This window comes from Elephantulus edwardii, unplaced genomic scaffold (genome assembly GCF_000299155.1).
Source record: "Elephantulus edwardii isolate Elephantulus edwardi_28Jun2011 unplaced genomic scaffold, EleEdw1.0 scaffold00030, whole genome shotgun sequence".
Taxonomy (NCBI): domain Eukaryota; kingdom Metazoa; phylum Chordata; class Mammalia; order Macroscelidea; family Macroscelididae; genus Elephantulus; species Elephantulus edwardii.
The window spans coordinates 20,672,782-20,693,025 of record NW_006399780.1 but is presented as its reverse complement, the minus strand read 5'-3'; the positions used below and the strand labels follow the sequence as shown (position 1 = coordinate 20,693,025).

Genomic DNA, 20,244 nt, shown 5'->3' with positions numbered 1-20,244 from the left:
GTCTCCAGAATTACAAAACTTTGCCTTGTTTTTCAGAACGTTCTTTTTATTTTATTTGTTTGTTTATTTAGAAGAAGGAAGACAGAATAGCTATCACCTCCCTCCTCCAGAATGGGAAGTTAACTTAAGTTCTTTTGCACAGAGACTGTGGAAGATTGGGGTGGGGTGAATGCCCTCACATTGGTAGTTTCTGAACGCAGAAAGTGATGGTACTGTTACTGTGCCTTAACTCTCAGGAGGTCACTGTTTTGGTGGAAAGCCCTGAAGTCTGAGCCAGAGCCATGGAGGGCTCTGTGCTGAGCCCCTCATCTTGGGAGAAGCGCCAGGCCTGGCTCCGCCAAAGTCGTCACTGGCAGACTCAGGTCCTAGAAGAGGAGGCTGAAGCTGTCCTGCAGGACATCCCAGAAGCTGAGCCTTCCACCTTGGATGATGTTTTCCAGGAAGGTAAGAGGCTGTTAGAAAGCTGTTGGTCTACTATGTTGTTTTGTGCTGGAGGAAAAGTGACCACCAATAGATCTGCAAAGATATGGGCTATGGGTCCTTAATTGAGGGTGGATTGACAACAAGACTCCTTTTGATTGGTTTAGATGAGTTTATGGTGAGTTTATACTATGTATAATATAAATATACATTAGGTGGAAAAGAGATTATGGTTAGAAAAAAGAAAAAAGTTAACTTTTTGCATCATCCTGAGAAATTATCTGTTAAGAACTGAGGTAGGAGATGTTCTGAAAATGGTTTAAAAGAGTTTCTATTTTCTATTTGTATCAAAATAATTGAAAGAATTGTTCTAGAAAACAATGTATTCAAATTTTGTAAATAAACTAGTATAATTAAAAAACCAATTTGGAAGAGGAAGAACAAAGATGGAGAATACAAAAGAATTTACATAAAGATTTATGCTAACACTAGCAAGATAAACATTGTTCACTATTAGCATGACAAACTAAAGAATAAAGAACTAGATCCATAAAAAAAATTACACTCAATCTGAATGCCTATCCTCTCAATAAAGGTCCGTCACTAACAAGCTACATCTCAATATAGCTAAGTCATGATTTTTCAGTTGAAGTACTAGAACCTATTGTTAATGTTCTTCTTATTTTTATTACTATTACCATATCAGAGTTTAGATTCAAATGAGATCACAGACTTATAAGAGTATCTCACTCTCACACACACATGGATTATGCTTTTGGTGTGTTTGTCTTTAAACCAGAAGAACTTACTTATGCACCCCGACCGTGAATAAAAAAGAGTGGTGGACCTAATACCCTGGATGTTTTCTAGGAGTAAAGAGATGGGAAATAAATAGAGAGAGAGAGAAAATGTACTTATTTTCTACATAGGTCTATTATTCTCAGACCTTAAAATTGTAAGAAATAAAAAGTTTCTTGATGTGAGTTTTATAATAAACTAGAGGGCAGAGTGGGTGGAGAAGAGTTGTAGAATAAGATGAATTACAAAATGGACATCTGGTTTCTTTTGACCCTTAGAGTGATCTCACATCTGGCTTTTCTAGGGAATCCCACCAGTAAAATAGAAGACTGGCTGCAGGATTGTGGGTAAGTATCTGAAAGACAAAGGGATTGAATGTGATAGGTGGATGTGTTCATAGGCATTCAAAGAGTTTGAACTGTGACTGAAAATTAGAACTAAATTGAGAGTAGGGCACTGTATGGGTTTGGAATGAATGTGAGTTCTTTATCTATCAAGTATATTTCTGAATTAAGACTAACACTGGGAAAATGGGATGGATCTGATAAAGCGAAGAATGGCTGGAAATCCACCTCTGTGGGTTAAATTCCAGATCCTTACACTGTTACCTGTTGTTGTTGTTATGTGCCATCGAGTCGTTTACGACTCATAGTGACCCTATGTACAAGAGCCCTAAACGTCGTTCTATGCTGTGCCAATTTCGCTGTCACAAACACATTCATTCCCACCACTCTACTCACAGAATCGATCCATCTCATTGAGGGTCTTCCTCTCCTGTGCCATCCCTCCACTCTCCCAAACATGATGTCCCTCTCCAAGGACCAGTCTTTCCTTGCAACATGCCCAAAGTATGTCAGACGAAGCTTCAGAATCCTTGACTCCAGGGAACATTCTGGCTTCACCCTCTCAAGGACAAACCTGTTTGTTTTCCTAGCAGTCCATGGTATATTCAACACTCTTCTTCAGCACTACAACTCAAAGGCATCAATTCTCTTTCTGTCATCCCTATTCACTGTCCAACTCTCCTATGCATAGCACGTAATTGCAAAAACTACAGCCTGGATCAGGTGCACCTTAGTCTCCAGTGTGACATCATTGCACTTCAGTACTCTTGAGAGGTCACTCACAGCTGACCTTACCAATGCAATTTGTCTCCTGACTGCTGTTACCAAGAGTGTTGACTGTGGAGCCAAGTAAACTAAAACTGTTAACTATCTCAATATTTTCACCATTCATACTGATGCTGTCAATTGGCCCAGTGGTGAGAATCTTTGTTTTCCTGATATTGAACTTCAATCCATATAGGAGGCTGCAGTCCTTGACCTTCTGCAGCAAGTGCTTCAGGTCCTCCTCAGTTTCAGCAAGCAGGGTTGTGGCATCTGCATAATGCAAGTTGTTGACTATTCTTCCACCAATCCTGATGCTACATTCCTCCTCATACAGCCCAGCATCTTGGATGATCTGTTCTGCATACAGATTGAAAAGGTATGGAGACAGAATACATCCTTGACGGACCCCCCTTCTTGATTTTGAACCATGTAGTGTCTCCCTCTTCTGTTCTGACGACTGCCTCTTGGTCCAAATATAGGTTTCACATTAGCACAAAAATGTTCAGGGATTCTCATTCTTCTCAGAGTCAGCCATAGCTTGTTGTGAATCCACAGTCAAAAGCCTTTGCATAGTCAATGAAGCACAGATAGACATTCTTCTGGTATTCTCTGCTTTCTGCCAAGATCCATCTTACATTAGCTATAATATCCCTAGTACCACGGCCTCTTCTAAGTCCAGCCTGCACATCTGGCAGTTCTCTGTTGACATATTGCTCCAAATGTTTTTGGATAATCTTCAGCAGAATCTTGCTTGTATGTGATATCAATTATATTGTTCGATAATTTCCACACTCTGTTGGGTCACCTTTCTTTGGAATGGGAACAAATATCCAGCTGGCTGTCCTCCAGGTTTCCTGGCACAACTTAGTGAGTACACCCAGGGCAGTGTTTGTTTGTTGAAATAAATCAATTGGTATGCAGTCAACTCCTGGGGCCTTGTTTTCTGCCAATTCCTTCATAGCAACTTGAACTTCCTCCTTCATCACCATAGGTTCTTGCTCATATGTTATTTCATGAAATTCCTCTGTGTCAGCCAATTCCTTCTGATACAGTGACTCAGTGTACTCCTTCCATCTTCTATTTATACATCCTGGATCATTCAACATTCTACCCAAACTATCTTTAAGTATTGTCACCCTTGGCTTGAATTTGTTTTTCAACTCCTTCAGCTTAAGAAATGCTGACTGAGTCCGGCCCTTTTGATTTTCTGACTCCAGCTCTCTGCACATTTCATTATAGTAGCTTGCTTTGTCGTCCCTAGCTGCCTTTTGAAATTTTCTGTTCAGCTCTTTGATTTCTTGATTTCTTCCTTTAGATTTGGCTTTTCAGCACTCTAACGCAATACTCAGAGTCTCATCTGACATCCATCTTGGTCTGGTCTTCTTTAGCCTCTGTTCCCTGTTGTTATTGTTGTTGTTGTTGTACTTATGTTCCCTACAGACAGGAAATAATACATTTGTTTACTATCCGTCTAACATACTTTGGACATGTTGTGAGGAGAAACCGGTCCTTGGAGAGGGACATCATGCTTGGGAGGGTGGAGGGACGGCGCAGGAGAGGAAGGCTCTCTATGAGGTGGATTGATTCAGTGACTGGGATAATTGGGATGGGAGTGTCAGAGACAGTGCGATTGGCACAGGATAGAGCGGAGTTTAGGGTTGTTGTACATAGGGTCGCTATGAGTCGCAAGCGACTTGACGGCACATAACAACAACAACAACAACAACAACATCAAATAAACAAAGTCAGTATATTTTTATTAATTAGTCAAGCATTTGAAATTCAATTTAAAGCCATACAAGGCTTACAACAGTTCTGGAAGGATATAAAGATCAGGAAAGAGTTATACATTCTGATAATTCATTATCACATGAATGATTATATTAACATAGATAGGTCATTGAAACTTTCCATATATAAGTAGAGTGAATACAAACTAATACCAGCTGGCAGGATGTGGGTTCAAATATTCTATAGTATTTATGAAAAAAGAGGTACCACACTTTACCTTGAAATACCTGCTCCAGGAAGTATTTTTTCAATTTTTTTATTTTGTGACGATGATGAGAATGATGATTCTTTTGTGTGTGTCCGTCAAATTGGATCTGACTGGTACAGGAGGAGATTGCCCCTCCTTCTCCAGCAGAGCATCTGGTGGATTTGAACTGTGTGCCTCTAGGATTGCAGTACAACCTCTTGCCACTAGGCCACGAGTGCTCCCCTGCAGGAAGTACTTTTTTCCTGTTTTATTTTGTTGTTGAAGTTTTATTGGCTGTTTGCAAAATATATTGTTCTTATTGTCTTAATAAGGTTCACAAGTCATTGATTTTAAATGCAATTTTTTATTTTAGTCACTGTCCAATTGATTATAATTTTTTTTTTTCAGAAGCATATTATCACGTCTGTCTTTCAGGGCATGTCTCTTTGGTCTCTAACTCACCAATCATTTGGCCAATTTTTGAGTGTTTCAATGTTTTGCACAACCCAGGGAACTCTTAAAACTCATTTGGTTTATCAATGAGATAGTAGTAATAAGAATATTTGTGGAATTTAGTATATGAAAATTTTCCCAAGTTATTCAATTTTTTCCAAGATAGGTACCGGACCACCTGCTCAAGAATCTTTCAAGCTAATAATAATTATTAATTGCACATTTTCCGATTGTCTAAATAATCAGGAGGTGTGTCAACTAGTTTAAAATGTGCTTGTTGGTTTCAAATACACTACATTCTAGTTAGGAAGAATATGTTCACAAAAATAGAAGACTGTAAACTTAGTCATGCTCTGTGATGATAAACCCCAGACCAACTTATGATTAAAAGGCAGTTGGTGAGTAGAAAGGATCCCAGGGTTGATCCTGATTGCTAAATACTTTTTATTAATTGCTAAATACCTTTTATCCATAACAAAAATCTTTCTGCCTCAGATCCCACAATGTTAAATGGCTGTGTGCCCATGAGTTTAAACCAACTGATAACTGATCTTCTAGAGGGTTTTCAGAGACAGTCAATCACACAGGAAGCTCTCATAAATTTCCAAAAGTTTCTTATGAAGTTTACATGAAATGACAAATATCCAAGCGTTTAGGTTCTGTGTTGGTATCTGAAAGGTAGGTTTACAAAGGAAGATCTCTAGATATACTTTAATTTTACCAAATAAATTACAGAATTATTTTATCCATCCATTCATCTATCTACTCATCTATCCATTTATCTGTTTTAAGTCACATGCATTTGATGTATTTGATAAATACCATCTCTCAGAAAGAATTAGAGTAATATTAGACTTCAGTAGTATCTTTTCTTTCATTCTTTATTTCATTCACATGAAACAGGAGTAAATATAGCAGTGCTTATGTGTCTGAAATCTGATGACAACTGTGTTAAAATTTTTTCAATATTTAAACTTCTTAAAGTCAACAAGTTTATCCACATCTTGAAGGATTAGAAAATATTTCAAATATTCTTCCAAACATTCCAAAATTTCCAGTTTTGTTTTTGTTGTTGTAGATGTCATAGAGTTAACTATGACTCATACAGACTTTATGAACAAAATATTGAAACTTTGCCTTATCTTGGACCATCCTCAAAATCTCCCCCATGGTCAAGCCCATTGTTTTAATTGCTGTATTAATACATTACCTTGAAAGTCTTCCTCTCTTTTGCTGACTTTCTGTTTTTCCAAGAAATGCCTTCTTCCAATGACTGGTGCCTCCTGTGACAACGTGCCCAAACCACGTGAGACAAAGTTTCACTGTCCTTGCCTACAAGAAGCACCCCTGTTGCACTTCCTCCAAGATAGATTTTGTTTGTCCTTTTGGCAGTCCATGGTATATTCAATTTTTGTCACCAACTTTGTAATTCAAAGGCATCTATTCTTCTATCATCCTTATTCATTGTCCAATTTTCAGATGCATAGAAAGCAACTGAAAAGACTATGACCTGGATCAAGAATGCCTTAGTCATTTAACTGGCATCATCTCTAATAAATACATAATATAAGAGTATAGTTGGACTGTTCAAGCCCATTTACACATGGACTTACTTTTCCTCTTGCCGTGCAGTGAGCTCAAGTTTTGCTAATCATCTCTGTTTGAGCAGTTTCTCTATTCCCGGCGTTCACTCAAAGATGAGATGTTTAGCATATACAGCATTTTAAGCAGAGATTCTTAACATGCAGCTGCTTTTCTGGTAGAGCTAGTAAAGTTTAATAAGATGAAAATTCACATTCAAATCCATTGGCTTAAGTCAGACCTGTCCAATAGCTGATTCTCCAGCTAGTTCCCAGGAGACTTCTTGCCCAGCTCTCTCCCTCGGAGCTGCTGGTGGTTTCAAACCACCAGGAAAGGACTGCCTCTTGGTTAGTAGTCAACTTCCAATAGATTACACTATGACAGCTTTTCTTGATAAGACTATAATCTCAAAAGTCTAAAAATGTAATCTCTAACTAGAACACACTTTCTGCAATTTCCTGAAAGACCTAAGATTCAGAAAAAAGCGTGATGTGCAGAGAAAGAGGAGGAAGATGTGGGCAGAGAGGTGAGCTCTGAGGCATTTGGGAAAACCTTGATAGTGCATTTGTTGTGAAAATTATCACATCTGAATATCTGCTTCTATGAATGCTTTTCCCTATTGTGACTTCTCTTTCCTACTCTACTCTACCTATAAACTGCAGAAGCACTGCAAAATCAGCTTTCGACAATATAATTGGGACAATCTAAGATTAGATTCTGACAACTCTTCCTGACAACCTCTGTGAAGTCATGCCAGTCAAGAAACAACACTGTCTTCATTATCTCCAGGATAAAAGCAAATGAAATACTCCTAACTCCAATTTGGGATGTGTGAGATGATACTGCAAGTTATTTAAAGATTACTTTTGGGTCGTAGGTACTCTGAAGAAGGGTTTTCTGAGGAACCAGGGCAGTTGATCTGCAATGGTGAGTATAGTCTTGTTTTGCTTCTTGAAAAAGGGTTTAGCTATGTGTTTGTATGTGTGTTCATAATAATGCCTGAACATCTTTTAGGCTGTCTGCAAAACACACAGTGGCCACAAGGAGGTCCAAGAAGTGCAGAAGAAAGTTTAAGTGTCTCCTCACAGCTATAGGCTTACTATTGCTTAAGTCACTTTCCAATTGTTGGTGTTTAACAGAATTTCATAAAATGTGTTATTTATGTGTGTCTGTGAGTGCATGCCCCATGTGCTTTGACAAAGGATTGTGTTAACAACTATATAATACATAGAGCAGACTAGCTACAGGTGAGTGTGCATGTATTCTTTCTAAACCCAAACATGAATATGATTTTTGAGGTTAAATAATTATAGTCATGGGGCCTGGTCATGCAATGGCCAAGTAATCAGCTGTCAACCAAAAGATCTACAATTACATGCATCAGTATCTCTGAAAGGGAAAAGGACCTCGACATAATAATCTGTTCCCAGAAAGATCACAACTTAGAAAGCCATATGAAGCCGTTCTACTCTGACCCCCATAAGGTAACATAGCACACAACAATGTCTTTATAATCAGGGTAATTTATAATATGTAGACATACGATGTGATTGTGTGGTTCTGTAAGGGTAAAGATGTGCATAAATGTCTGAGTATGAAGCCGAGTGAATGTGAGTGTATGCGTATGTCTGTGTGCTCTGGCCTGCTCTTCTGTGACCTTTACATAATTACTTCACAGGGTGTCCCAGCCATGGGACCAGCTTTGAAGATGACTTAACCCTTGGAGCAGAGGGTAAGAGGCACAGCATTTTGAGGTTGTGATCAGGAAGGATGGTATCTTCTGTATGAATTAAATATTAGATTCAAAGGTAGAACTTCTGAATGAAATAGTCCATGTCTGGGTTCTTATATGTAGGGGAATAGAACTCTCATTATGATCTAATGTAAAACACAAGATCATATTCCAGAAACACATCTCTACAAGTCTATCATGACACCTGATGAACCATTACAGGAGCTTTCCTTTAGCCTCTGGGAAGAAAAAAATAAAATCATCATAACATTTGATGTCCAGATATCTTTGAAATTATTTGTATGTAGAAACGCCAAGGCTCTAAGAGCACTCGGTGTAAGAATGATGTTACACTGCAGAAAGAGGGCTTGAATGAAGACACAAGTCAGAGAAACCTGCCAGAGAAGTCTCCTGGGACTTGTAGAGAGTCATATGGTGAGAAGGGATATAGCACTAACCAGGGAAATCTGTCTTCATTTAAGATAAAAACATAGAAACATAGATCAGAAATGTAGATGGTAAGGGTCAACTGTTCTCTGCCACACATGACCCTTTATCAGGCTGTACTTGGTTATAAGATAGTCACTAAAGAGAAAATTTCTTGGACAACAGGTAGTCTGTGGTAGTGACAGAAGCCATTTTTCTAATTTATTAATTTCATTTCTATTTCTTGTCTAGCCACTCTGTTGGCCACCAATGACAAACCCTTCTCTAGGTAAGTGTTAGATCAACCCAGTGCTGGATGGGCTCATATCAGGGGCAAATACATAAGAAATAAAGATCAAATATGCTTTCCAAATGAAAAATTCAATTTATCAAATCAGAAGTGAGGTCAGACAACAGACACCTGAAGAAATGCTCAAAATCACTGACAATAAGGGAGATGCAAATCGAAACCACAATGAGATACCAGTGGTAAAGTTTACTAGGACAGCAAGTAATAAATGTTGGAGAGGGTGCAAAGAGAGAAGAACTCGTATGCACTGTTGATGGGAATGTAAATAGTATAACCACTCTGAAAGGCAGTTTGGCATTTCCTAAGAAAGCTGAACATAGAAATTCCATATGACCCAGCTATTCCACTGCTTGGAATATATCCCAAGAAAATGAGAACTGAGGCACAGAGACTTGTATACTAATGTTCATAGCAGCATTATTCACAATCACAAGAACATGGACACAGCGCAAATGTCCAATCACAAGCAAATGGATTGAGAAATTAAGGTTTATTCATATGATGGAATACTACACCAGCACACAGGAGCAATGACTTTGCTAAGTGAACTCACTCAGTCTCATAAGGACAAATACTGTATAAGATCATTATTGTAGAACACGTATAGGGATCCAAGGTGGGGAGGGTGGCAGCAGAGAGGTAAGGTGGGCAGGGGTGGGGGGGTTAATCATAGAGTCGCACAATTTGATAGGTAGAGGGAGGAGTAGGTAAAGAAAATGGGAAAGATGCAATGTGAAAACAATTTGTAAGTAAACCAGAATAAAATAAAAATTTTCTTAAAAAAGAAATGAGGGCAGAGGTTTAGTTTTCTCAACAGGGGAGAAGTTATCCTCTAGAGGGCAAATATGTCCAGCAGTGGATATCTTGACATCAAGATGCTGAAGATACTGGCCACCTACAAGATTTGTTTATCAGCTCTTATCCCTACAGAAGTTTCCTTGAGACAGCCCGGCCCTACCAGCTACTTGATCTTGGTTGCAGTCTGGCCTCCAGCAGCATGACTGGTGGAAGCAACAAAACTAGTTCAAGGTAAGTACTAAGATTAGCTGGAGTGAGCAGGTGGGAAGGTGAAATACATAAGATAATGTAACCGAGAACCACTGTCTGCTTTTTGGGAAGGCTATCTTATTGGAACCTTTTATGCCATCACACATGCTATGTGACTAAACTTGTTTCCACTCACTAACTCAATGTTGTCGAGCTGAAACAGACTAATAACTGACTGTCCAGAAGGTTTCCTGAATCCATAAATCACATGGGAGGAGAATGCTCATTTTTCTCCTTCGCAGAAGCTGGTGGATTTGAACCACCTGATTCTGAGCTGGCAACTCCCTTCCCACTAGGACAACAGGGTTTCCTCATATATACTTAGAGCTCCTTCATATTTGCTTAGTGCAAATGCACAGAAAGCCTTGGAGACACATGCTGTGTATAAAATGCAGGCAGTTTTTTTAAGCCCAGGAGGCTTACTATTAATATCACAGCAGTTAATGAATTCATAGCTATGATTAATAGACTGGCTGATTCAGTAAAGAAATAAAATATTTATTTGTGGCCTAGTGATAAGAAGTTGTCCTGCAATCCTAAGACACCCAGTTCAAATCAACCAACAACTCTCGGGAGAAGGATGGGTAATCTACCAAATGATTCATGGCCTCTGAAAACCCACTGGAGGGTCAGCTATGAGTTGCTTCCAACTCGACTACACACACCAACTACCACAACTTTAACAGTGGGCTTGAGTATGTCAGAGATGATGACTGCATCTCACTTGGATGTAATACACTTGATACCAGCAGTCAGGAGAAAAGAAGACATAATTGCACTAGAAAAGTCTGCAGCCAGGGACCACTCCATTGTACACAGGGTCACTATAATTCATAGTTGACTCAATGGCACCTAACAGCAAACAACAATTCAGGCCATATAGTGACTGCATAGAATCTGAAAAGATGAAATAGACAAGGAGCTAAGAGTTTCATAATCTGATAGGGTGAACAAGATATATAGATATAAATCTGAAGTAACGATTCAGAATTTAGAGTCAAAATTTGAACTTGAAACCTGACTCTGAAATTGATCAGTCATATGATGTATCTTCAGTTAGTAGGCCTCAGGTCTGTTAAAATATAACCTCTGGAGCGATAATAAGGCATCTATGCTGTGACTGTGTGGATCACAACAAATTGTGGCTAATCTTGAGGAAAATGGGAATCCCAGAACACTTGATTTTACTCATGCAAAACCTATACTTGGACCAAGAAGTAGTTCTCAGAACAGAGCAAGGAAACACTGTATGCTTCAAAATCAGGAAAGAAGTGCATCAGGGACATGTCCTGTCTCCATACCTTTTCAATCTACATGCATAACAGATGATTCTGGAGGCTGGGTTCATGAGGAGGAATGTGGCATCAGGATTAGAGGAAGATTCATCAACAACCTGGGATATGTAGATGACACATACTTCCTTGCTGAAATTGAGAAGGACTTGAGAAGGACTTGAAGCATTTGCTGTATAAAGTCAAGGACTGTAGTCTTCAATATGGACTGAAAATAAAGATTCTCACCACTGGGCAAATTGGCAGCACCATGCTAGAGGGAGGAGATATCCACAATCAACACTCTTGGCAGAAGCAATCTGGAAATTGAAAGATGAATTGCATTGGGAAAAACTGTCAAGGACTTCTCCAGAGTACTGACAAGCAACAATGTCAGTCTGGAAACTAAGGTGCATGGTCTTTGATATTACTTGCTATGCATCAGAGAGCTGGACAATGACTAAGGATTAGAGAAAAAGAATTGATGCCTTTGAGTTTTTGTGCTGGAGAAGAATCTTGAATATACCATGGACTTCCAAGAAAACAAACAGGTTTATCCTGGAGAGGTTGAAATCAGGTTGTTCTACAGAGGCAAGGATTTTGAAGCTCTGTCTCACATTCTTTGGGCATGTAACCAGGAGGAACCAGTCCTTGGAGAAGGACATCATGCTTGGAAGGGTGAAGGGACAATGTTGGAAAGGTAGACTCCAGATGAGATGGATTCACAGTAAGAGGCTAATGGGCATAGGTCTGTCAGAGTCAGTGAGACTGGTCCAGGATAGGGCAGACTTCAGAACTGTTGTACATAGGGTCACTATGAGTCACAGGTGACTCGACAGCACATGACAATAAAACATGCTTTTGTTTTGTTGTTTTTTGGTTGTTGGTTTGTTTGCGTGTTTTTTTTTTCCAAACGCACTTCTACATTGAGGTGGTTCTAATGTCCAGCCATTGTTGAAAAGCCCTGATTCAGTTCAATATACATAATTCACAGAGAAGGTAACTTAGGACCATCGAGGTAAAATCAACACTTTGAAGCAAGCACAAGAGTCAAAGGGCCTGAGTGTCCAGGTATTAGTTAAATAGGATGATCTCTATTTCAATAAAAAATCCCAGCACCTTTCTGGAAGACAGATCAGTAATTATTCAAAGCATCAAACAACAGTTCCTCTTGCATCCATCATGATTTAACATGTCCATATCAGGATATAAACACAAGTCAGTCCTATCATAGCAAGAAAGCGAAAGCCTGATTTAGTGCAACACAAGATTCTTTCCTGAAAAGTGTGCTAGGAAGAGGTCCGTCTCTCAAAATCAGATTTTGGACATTTCTGCTATGACCTAGTGACTACAACAGTGGGCTCAAATATGTCAGAGATGATGAGGATGGCACAGGACAGGACAGGGTGCAGATCTGTTGTTCATAGGATTGCTACGGGTCATCCTTAACTTGACAGCACCTAAAAATAGCAGTAACAATATTGACTGATTATTCATTTAGGATAAAAACAATATTAATTTTGTATTTTTATATACCTATTAAGGAGCCCCTGTGGCATTGTTAGTTACATGCTGAACAACTAACTGAAAAGTTAGCAGTTCAACCGAAGGTCACCCCAAGAGAGAAAGATGAACAGTCTCTTCTCATCAAAATTTGCAGCATTGGAAACCCGAGGAAAAACATCCAGGAAATAGACTTGACTGCAAGAGGGTGGAATGCGCTTGTTGACTAGTTGGCCCTCACTCACTGCAGAAAGTCCATTAAAAGTTCAAAAATACCTGGCAAAAACCAGATATAGAGTATGCAAAGGAGAACTGACTGGTCAATAAAAAACAGCAACCACAAAATTCCTTTACATTTATGTTACTTTTGTTTTTTAAACCTCTCTGATATCTTTCATGTAGCCATTAATCTGTATTAACTTGTCCAAGCTAATATACTAGAATCTCACTCTTTCTTTTATAACCAGGAGAGAAATGTAATCTTCATCATTTCAGAAGAGAGTTTAGGTTCTAAGAAGTTAAAACTTATCCTCAAGGATAGAATAGAGAAATTATTAAAAAGAATTCTGTCTCCTTACACTTTTATTCGATATTCTGGGTTATTCTGTGTCTCAAAAGTGTCTCCTATCGACCAAACTCACTCTTTTTCAGCATCTCAGAGATTCTGGACAAAGTGCAAGAAGATGCAGAAGATGTCCTCTTCAGTCTGGGCTTTGGTCAAGAGGACCACAAAGACACTTCTAGGATCCCAGCCCGATTTTTCACCAACCCCTCAAAAGCCAAAGGCATTGACTTCCAGCTCTTCCTCAAGGCCCAGGTACAGAGGATTGAGATGGAGGATCCCTGCCTAATGCTAGCCAGTGAGTAAAGCTTCTGAACGTAATTTTTTAAATAAATCTCTTTCATAACATATTTAACCTTGAGAACAAATGCGCTAAGAGGGAGTGATTTTAATGTAGTGTCTGTAAAAGGGAGCACATTCAACAAAAAAATTCAAACAAACCCAGGAATCATATTTGAGAGATGAACGGATTAGATTCTGCTAACAGAGAGAAGGCCTGAGCAAACAAGACCTCTTGATGATTATTTCTAGGAAGCAAGACCTAGAGTTAGCAATTTTTACTGAAGATAGAAGAAAACAGGGCTTGGAAGGCAGAGGGGAAGAGTTGAATGTAGTAAACAAGAGAAAGTAAGAGTTGGAGACATTGACTCCTTTGTTGTTACACACAGTTGACACACTTAGTTGCAAATTGAAAGGTTGGAAGTACAAGCCTACCCTGAGGTCCTTGGGAGAAAGGTCAACCTCTGAAAATCCCATGGAGTATAGTTTAAATATGACACACATGGGGTCGCCGTGAGTTGGAACTGACTGAACAGCAACTGATTCTGGGGAAAGTTTGGAGACTGGCGAGGATGTAGGACCTGGAGAATCCTCACTAGCTAGCTTTGAGCAGAGATCTTCCTCCTCAATCTTCTGCACAAGGCAGGAAATCAAGGCCCTTGGCATTTGGGATGGGAAGAGGTTAAAAATCATGCAGGATTTATAGACTTGGCAACCTTATGAGCTGTTCTACTCTGTCCTGTAGGATTAATATGAGTTAAGTATTGATTAATCTACTTGATAACAATGAGTTTGTGTGGGTTTTGTTTTGATTTGTATATAGTTTATTATAATGTTTCTGGAGCATCTATGTACATATGAATCACCAAGGGATATTGTTAGAATGATATCAATGCAGTCCGAGATCCTTCATCCATATAACAAGCAAATGTTGCTGGACTAGGAACCACATTTTGAGAAGCAAGAGTCTCATAGAAGTGATATGATATACCATCTTACCAGTTACAGGCAACTCAGTTTTAAATCATGGTACCCTATGTATGGCAGAGAAGAAATGTGCTCCATAGGATTTTCAGTGGCTGATATTTTTGGAAGTAAATCACCAGAATTTTCTTCTGCAGTACCTCTAGGTAAACTCAAACTGCCAATCTTTCTGGTAGAAGCCAAGAGTGTTGACTGTTTGCAATACCTTGGAACTACAAAACTAATAGGATACATCTAAACTTAATCCATTGCCCAATATTACTTGCTCTAAAATTTGTTGTCATTTAGAAGCTTAGCTCTAAATCATTGTCACTATGAGGAAAATTATGTTGATTTTGTTCCATTTGCATATTTGTCATCAAAAGCAATCATTATCTAGAAGATAATGATAGCAGAAAGGATATGCTAAACCAAGACAAAGAAACTTGTTTGAGATAATTAAAAAGTGAACAAAGGAAGTTTTGAGTGCCAGAAATCTATATGAGACAGATATTAGTGGGGAAATGGATAGTTTCTCTCTGAATTTTGAAGCTGTGAAATAGAGAAATTTAGGCAATAATTTGCTAATGGTTCCCAGACTGACCACCTTCAAACCTTGTATCCAGGCAGGTTTAAGCAGGTGCAAACACTGGCTGTCACTGCTGATGCCTTCTTCTGTCTCTACTCTTATGTATCCAAGACACCTGTCCAGAAGTTCACACCATCTCATATGTTTTGGAATTGCAACCCAACTGATGTGCCATGCATTCGGATTACATCCCCAGAGCCTGAACCCCACTCACCCAGAGAGCGTCTCCGGAAAGCCATCTCCAAGATGTGCCTGTACACAAGCCCACGAGATCGGCTGACACCCCCTCACAACTCCTCCAAAGCGAACAGCTTGGATCAAGTGGTGTTGGAAGTAATGGACAGAGTGAGAGGAGAGAAGTTGGCACTCCAGAAATACCCTGAGCATAGACCAAGCTCACAGGAAGAACCTGTGACCTCCTTCAGGACTACAAAAATGCTCACAAAAGCACAATCTCTGGATTTTACCCTTGAGGCTCCCTGTTACACACATTGTCTGCCCCACACAGATCTGCAGTGGAACAGAGATCCCACACAAGTAAAGAGAGAGCTCTGCGGTCTTCAGACCACCAGTGAGGAAGTCCATTCAGCCAAGGATATGACTTTCTGGAAAAGGAAGAGCAGAGCAAGAAAGAGCCTGTTTCAAAAGGACCTCATGATCAAAGATGTCAGGAAAGTCAAGTCACTGGATCTGTCCATCAATCACCAGAAATGGCATCAGAGGCCAGATACACCAGACTTTCACCAATATCTATCCCAGAAATTGCAGGATTCTTTTGACTTGAAGGAGGTGAGTAGTTTGGAGATAAGGGAAAGAAAGGAAGGAAGAGAAAGGCCTGAATGCTTTCCCAGAAGAAAAAGGGCTAGAGTCCCGGGGCAAAGAGAATTCAGGGCTTCTGTTCTTGCCAGACCATTTCTAGGATTAAATTGAGAATGTTTTGTGAATGAGATAATCTAAAGGGAGAATGATTCGTGGACTCTAATTCTCAATACAGCCCACATTTCCAAAGTTACATTTCAAATTCCAATCTGATCTTTACTAAAGGTTCACGTAAAAGTGTGTCTACCTTTGACACTAGTGGTGGCTTCATAAGTGTACAAACATAGGCAAATTTTACCCTACACCAAGCACTTTTTTTAAATTTTTATTTTCATTTTATACTGATTTATTTACAAAGTTTGAATACATTGTTTTTCACAAAAGATCCTTCCAGTTTCCTTCACCCACCCACCCATCAAATTATGCAACCCTATGATTAACACCCTACCCTACCCATACGCATCCTCACTCCTCTGATTCCCTCTTCCCCTCTTGGATCCTCATAGTTATGTTACAATAATGTTTTAATACAGTAAGTGTCCTTGTGGGACTGAGTTCACTCAGCATAATACTCTTAACTCCCACCCAAGTTAGGTAGTAATTTACGAAATCATGTTGTGCAGTATTCCATTGTGAGAATGTACCACAACTTCTCAATCCATTTGTTTGTGGTTGGACATCTGGGCTGTTTCCATGTTCTTGAATAATGCTGCTATTAACAGTGGTGTACAAGTTTCCATTTGAGCCTCAGTTCTTATTTTCTTGGGGTATATTCCAGGCAATGAAATAGATGGGTCATATGAAATTTCTTTGTTCAGCTTTTTTAAGAAGTGCCAAACTGCCTTCCAGAGTGTTTGTACCATTGTACAATCCCACCAACACTGTAAAAGAGTTCCTATCTCACCACATCCTCTCCAACCTTTATTTACTTGCTTTCCTATTAAACTTTGTCACTGCTACTGGAGTGAGATGGTATCTCATTGTGAAACCAAGCACTTTTAAATAAGTTATATTCTCTCTCATCTTGGCATATCTTATACATAAAGACCAGAACGTCCAGGTTCTTAGAAGTTGTGATTCTTAATACTTAGGTTCCTCGAAGCTGAGATTCTTAGAAATCATACTATAAATGTTATCTATAAAAGTATGTATAATATAATGTTTCAAATATTCAAACTCTGACTAGAGCAAAGTAATGTGAGCACAGTCAGTCTCCAGCCTGGCATCCCCTCTTTCTTCCCACTTACACCTATCCTGCACGATTATGTCTTTGCGCATGTATATATGGACACATAGTCTGCATACACAAACTCCACTGCCCTCCACTGCATCATTGGCCATTGACAAAGGCTTAGGTGTACATGTACACAGTAGTGAAGAGATCTGTCCTCAAGAGAAGCGACATCAGTTAACATCAGTGCAAGTCCCTGAAGATCTTCAGACTGTCTGGGGAGTATATATTGAATCTACCCACTGCTCCCTCAGAGAAGGGTGGGTAATCTCTTCCTGTACAATTTACTCCCTATGAAAACTCACTGGATGGCCAGCTTGTGTTATTTCAAGTCAACAGTACACACTACAACAACATATAACCAGCAAAGAGCTCTGGTGGCCTCGTGGTAGAATCTTACATTGTCAACCACAAGGCAGGTAGTATAATCTACTTTCTGCTTCAAGGGAAAAATTTGAATAATCTCTTCCTGTGTGATTTATAATCTTTGAAAAACAACTAGAGGGTCAGCCATGATTTGGTTCCAACTTTACAACAAGTTGTGTATATTGTTTATATAAGCAGAGAGTGATCTAGAGGCCAAAATACGGAATCCAGGTATGCATGCTTCCTCGCTTCATCAACTCTTCATCATGTGATCCCTCTAAAACTCAGAACTCCTCTTGCCCAGATTCTTGAATGATTAGTAGACACTGTCATCAGGTGCTGAGTTTTCTGTAAAAACCCTTAAATCCTTTCCACAGAGAGAAACTGTGATTAGTTGCAATACAATTTGCACTGTCCTCACTCTTTGAATAGAAGGCCCCACCTCTGCTCCCATTTTCTTACTACTTTAGATCCCTGTCACATAAGTAAAGGCCAAATTTCTCCAATCCCCTTAGTCTTTTACTTGTACTCATGTTGTCTTGTATCTCTTTGCTTCCCTCATACTGACTCTCACTCAATCTCCTGGAATCTTAGTTACAGGTAAAAGAAAACAATGAGGAAGATAGCCACCAGCTCAGCAGACCCAGATACCCTCATCTCTGTGAAATTTTTGTTGGCAAAGACTCAAAAAGTAAGTGAGACTCCCTCTAGGCTAACCAGTAATCAGTTATGACCATGTCAATCTCAAATCACAGCAATCCCACATATGCCAGAGCAGAATTGTAAGCCACAGGATTTTCAATGGCTGGTTTTTAGAAAATAGTGTTGGGACTTTTTTCCAAATCACATATGGGTGGGTTAAAACCTCCAACCCTTGCACACCCATGTTTATTGTTGTGTTATTCACAATAGCAAAGACATGGAAGCAACCCAAGTGACCATCAACAAATAAATGTATAGAAAAACTACATAGTATATTCATACAATGGAGTAGTATGCAGCACTGAAAAATAATGGACTTGTAAAACATTAACACAACATGGGAAAGGCTGGAGAACATCATTCTGAATGAAATATCTCAGTTACAAAAGGACAAATAGTGCATAACACTGCTGTTATAAAATAGGACAGACATGGGGGGATTGAGTAGAAAATGAGAAAAGAATGGATAGATAATGATCAAATGAGGGGAAGAACTGTCAAAAAATATATGATTAGGCATTATATGTATGACAACAATCTGGAACAAGCAGGGGGTGCATTAAGGAGAGTTCTGGGAGAGGAGGAGGAGAGAAGGAAGAAAATGTGCAACACTGGAATAAAACGGAAATAAAACATTTTCTTTGTTAAAAAAATATACCTCCAACCTTATCATTTACCCCTGAGCTTATTAACCACCCGCACCACCCAAGGACTCCTTCTCTAGCATAGTGGTCTTCATCTCTTGCTGCAGGAAGTTAATCGTCTGGTGAACTTTTTAAAAAATATCTATGATGTTGTTGTGTACTGTTGAAACAAACCCATAGCTGACCCTCTGGGAGGGTTTCAGTGGCAGTAATTGTACGGGAGGAGACTGCCTATCATTCTCCTTCAGAGCAGCTGGTGGCCTCAAACTGCGTGTCTTTGGGATTGCAGTGCAGCTTCCTGCCAGTAGGCCACTAGAGCTCATGATGAATGATCACATAACCAGAGATTCTGGCATAATTAGTGTTGATTGAAAACCAGAGGTGGTTTGGTTTGTTGTGCTTTGTTTTGTTTTTTAAGTTTATTAAGTCATTAGAGCAATACTCCTTAAATCAGTGGTTCTTAGACTTTAACATACAGTAGTCACTGAAAGAGCTTGTTAAAATACAGAGTTTTTCTTTTACTTTTCAAGGAGAAGAGTGAATTGGGGGAGGCGGTGGTCAGGGAGAAAAGTGCAATAATGGATGAATGGAAACCCTAAGTCTCTGTAAATTTCATCAAAATTAATAAAAAAAAAATACAGGCGGTTGGACCTCAAGCATTGAGTAAATTTTGCCATTCCTTGGAGATCTCCATGTGTCCTGGCATTCCTGTGTCAAAAAAAGTTCCCACTTCAGGCATTTGGGTCCGGATACTGAAGTCCTTTTCTATCTGCTAGCTTCCTTCTCCTTTTATCTCTTATAAGATAAATGGTGTTGAAGGTCACATCCCAGGGAAATTCCCTTTGCATTGAGTCAGGGCTATGATAGAATTAGGGGGATTGAAGCCCACTCTTAATTCATTTACAATGGATTAATTAAACTAATTATGAGAGAACATTACACAATTACTTCTTTACACTATTATGTCCAAATTACTGAGAGTCCTGGCCTGGCTACACAAACACATTTTAGGACACAATTGAATCCATGATATCATCTAACTTCAGTTTTGATGTATATAACAAGATTATAAATAACAATAATTATGCATACATATGGGCGTGTAGTTGTATTGCTAAGCTGAAGGCTGCATATCTCTGGTTGTTCAAATCCACCAGTGACTCCTCAGAAGAAAGATGGATATTCTCCTCTTATTGCAATTTATCGCCATGAAAACCTACCGTAAGGTTGCTATGAGTCAGAACTTACTTGATGTCATTGAGTGATTTGGGAAATGTATAATTATTGTACTACACATGTTGTCTATAAAACATGTATAAAGAAAGGTGACCCAACAAAGTGTGGAAATTATCGAACAATATCACTGATATCACATGCAAGCAAGATTCTGCTGAAAATTATCCAAAAATGTTTGGAACAATATGTCAACAGAGAACTGCCAGATGTGCAGGCTGGATTTAG

At 39.2% G+C, this 20,244-nt stretch overlaps 1 protein-coding gene across 1 annotated transcript in view; it reads left to right on the top strand.

The window, feature by feature from the left end:
* Positions 1-253: 253 nt before the first annotated feature.
* Positions 254-20,244, top strand: part of TESPA1 (thymocyte expressed, positive selection associated 1) — a 91,451-nt gene continuing 71,460 nt past the window's right edge. Inside the window, exons 1-8 of the mRNA XM_006883988.1 lie at positions 254-444; positions 1,523-1,565; positions 7,217-7,266; positions 8,018-8,071; positions 8,750-8,786; positions 9,738-9,836; positions 13,280-13,488; positions 15,059-15,810. Of these exons, the coding sequence (XP_006884050.1) occupies positions 282-444; positions 1,523-1,565; positions 7,217-7,266; positions 8,018-8,071; positions 8,750-8,786; positions 9,738-9,836; positions 13,280-13,488; positions 15,059-15,810 (1,407 nt within the window). The 5' untranslated portion in view covers positions 254-281. The remainder of the gene's footprint in view (positions 445-1,522; positions 1,566-7,216; positions 7,267-8,017; positions 8,072-8,749; positions 8,787-9,737; positions 9,837-13,279; positions 13,489-15,058; positions 15,811-20,244) is intronic.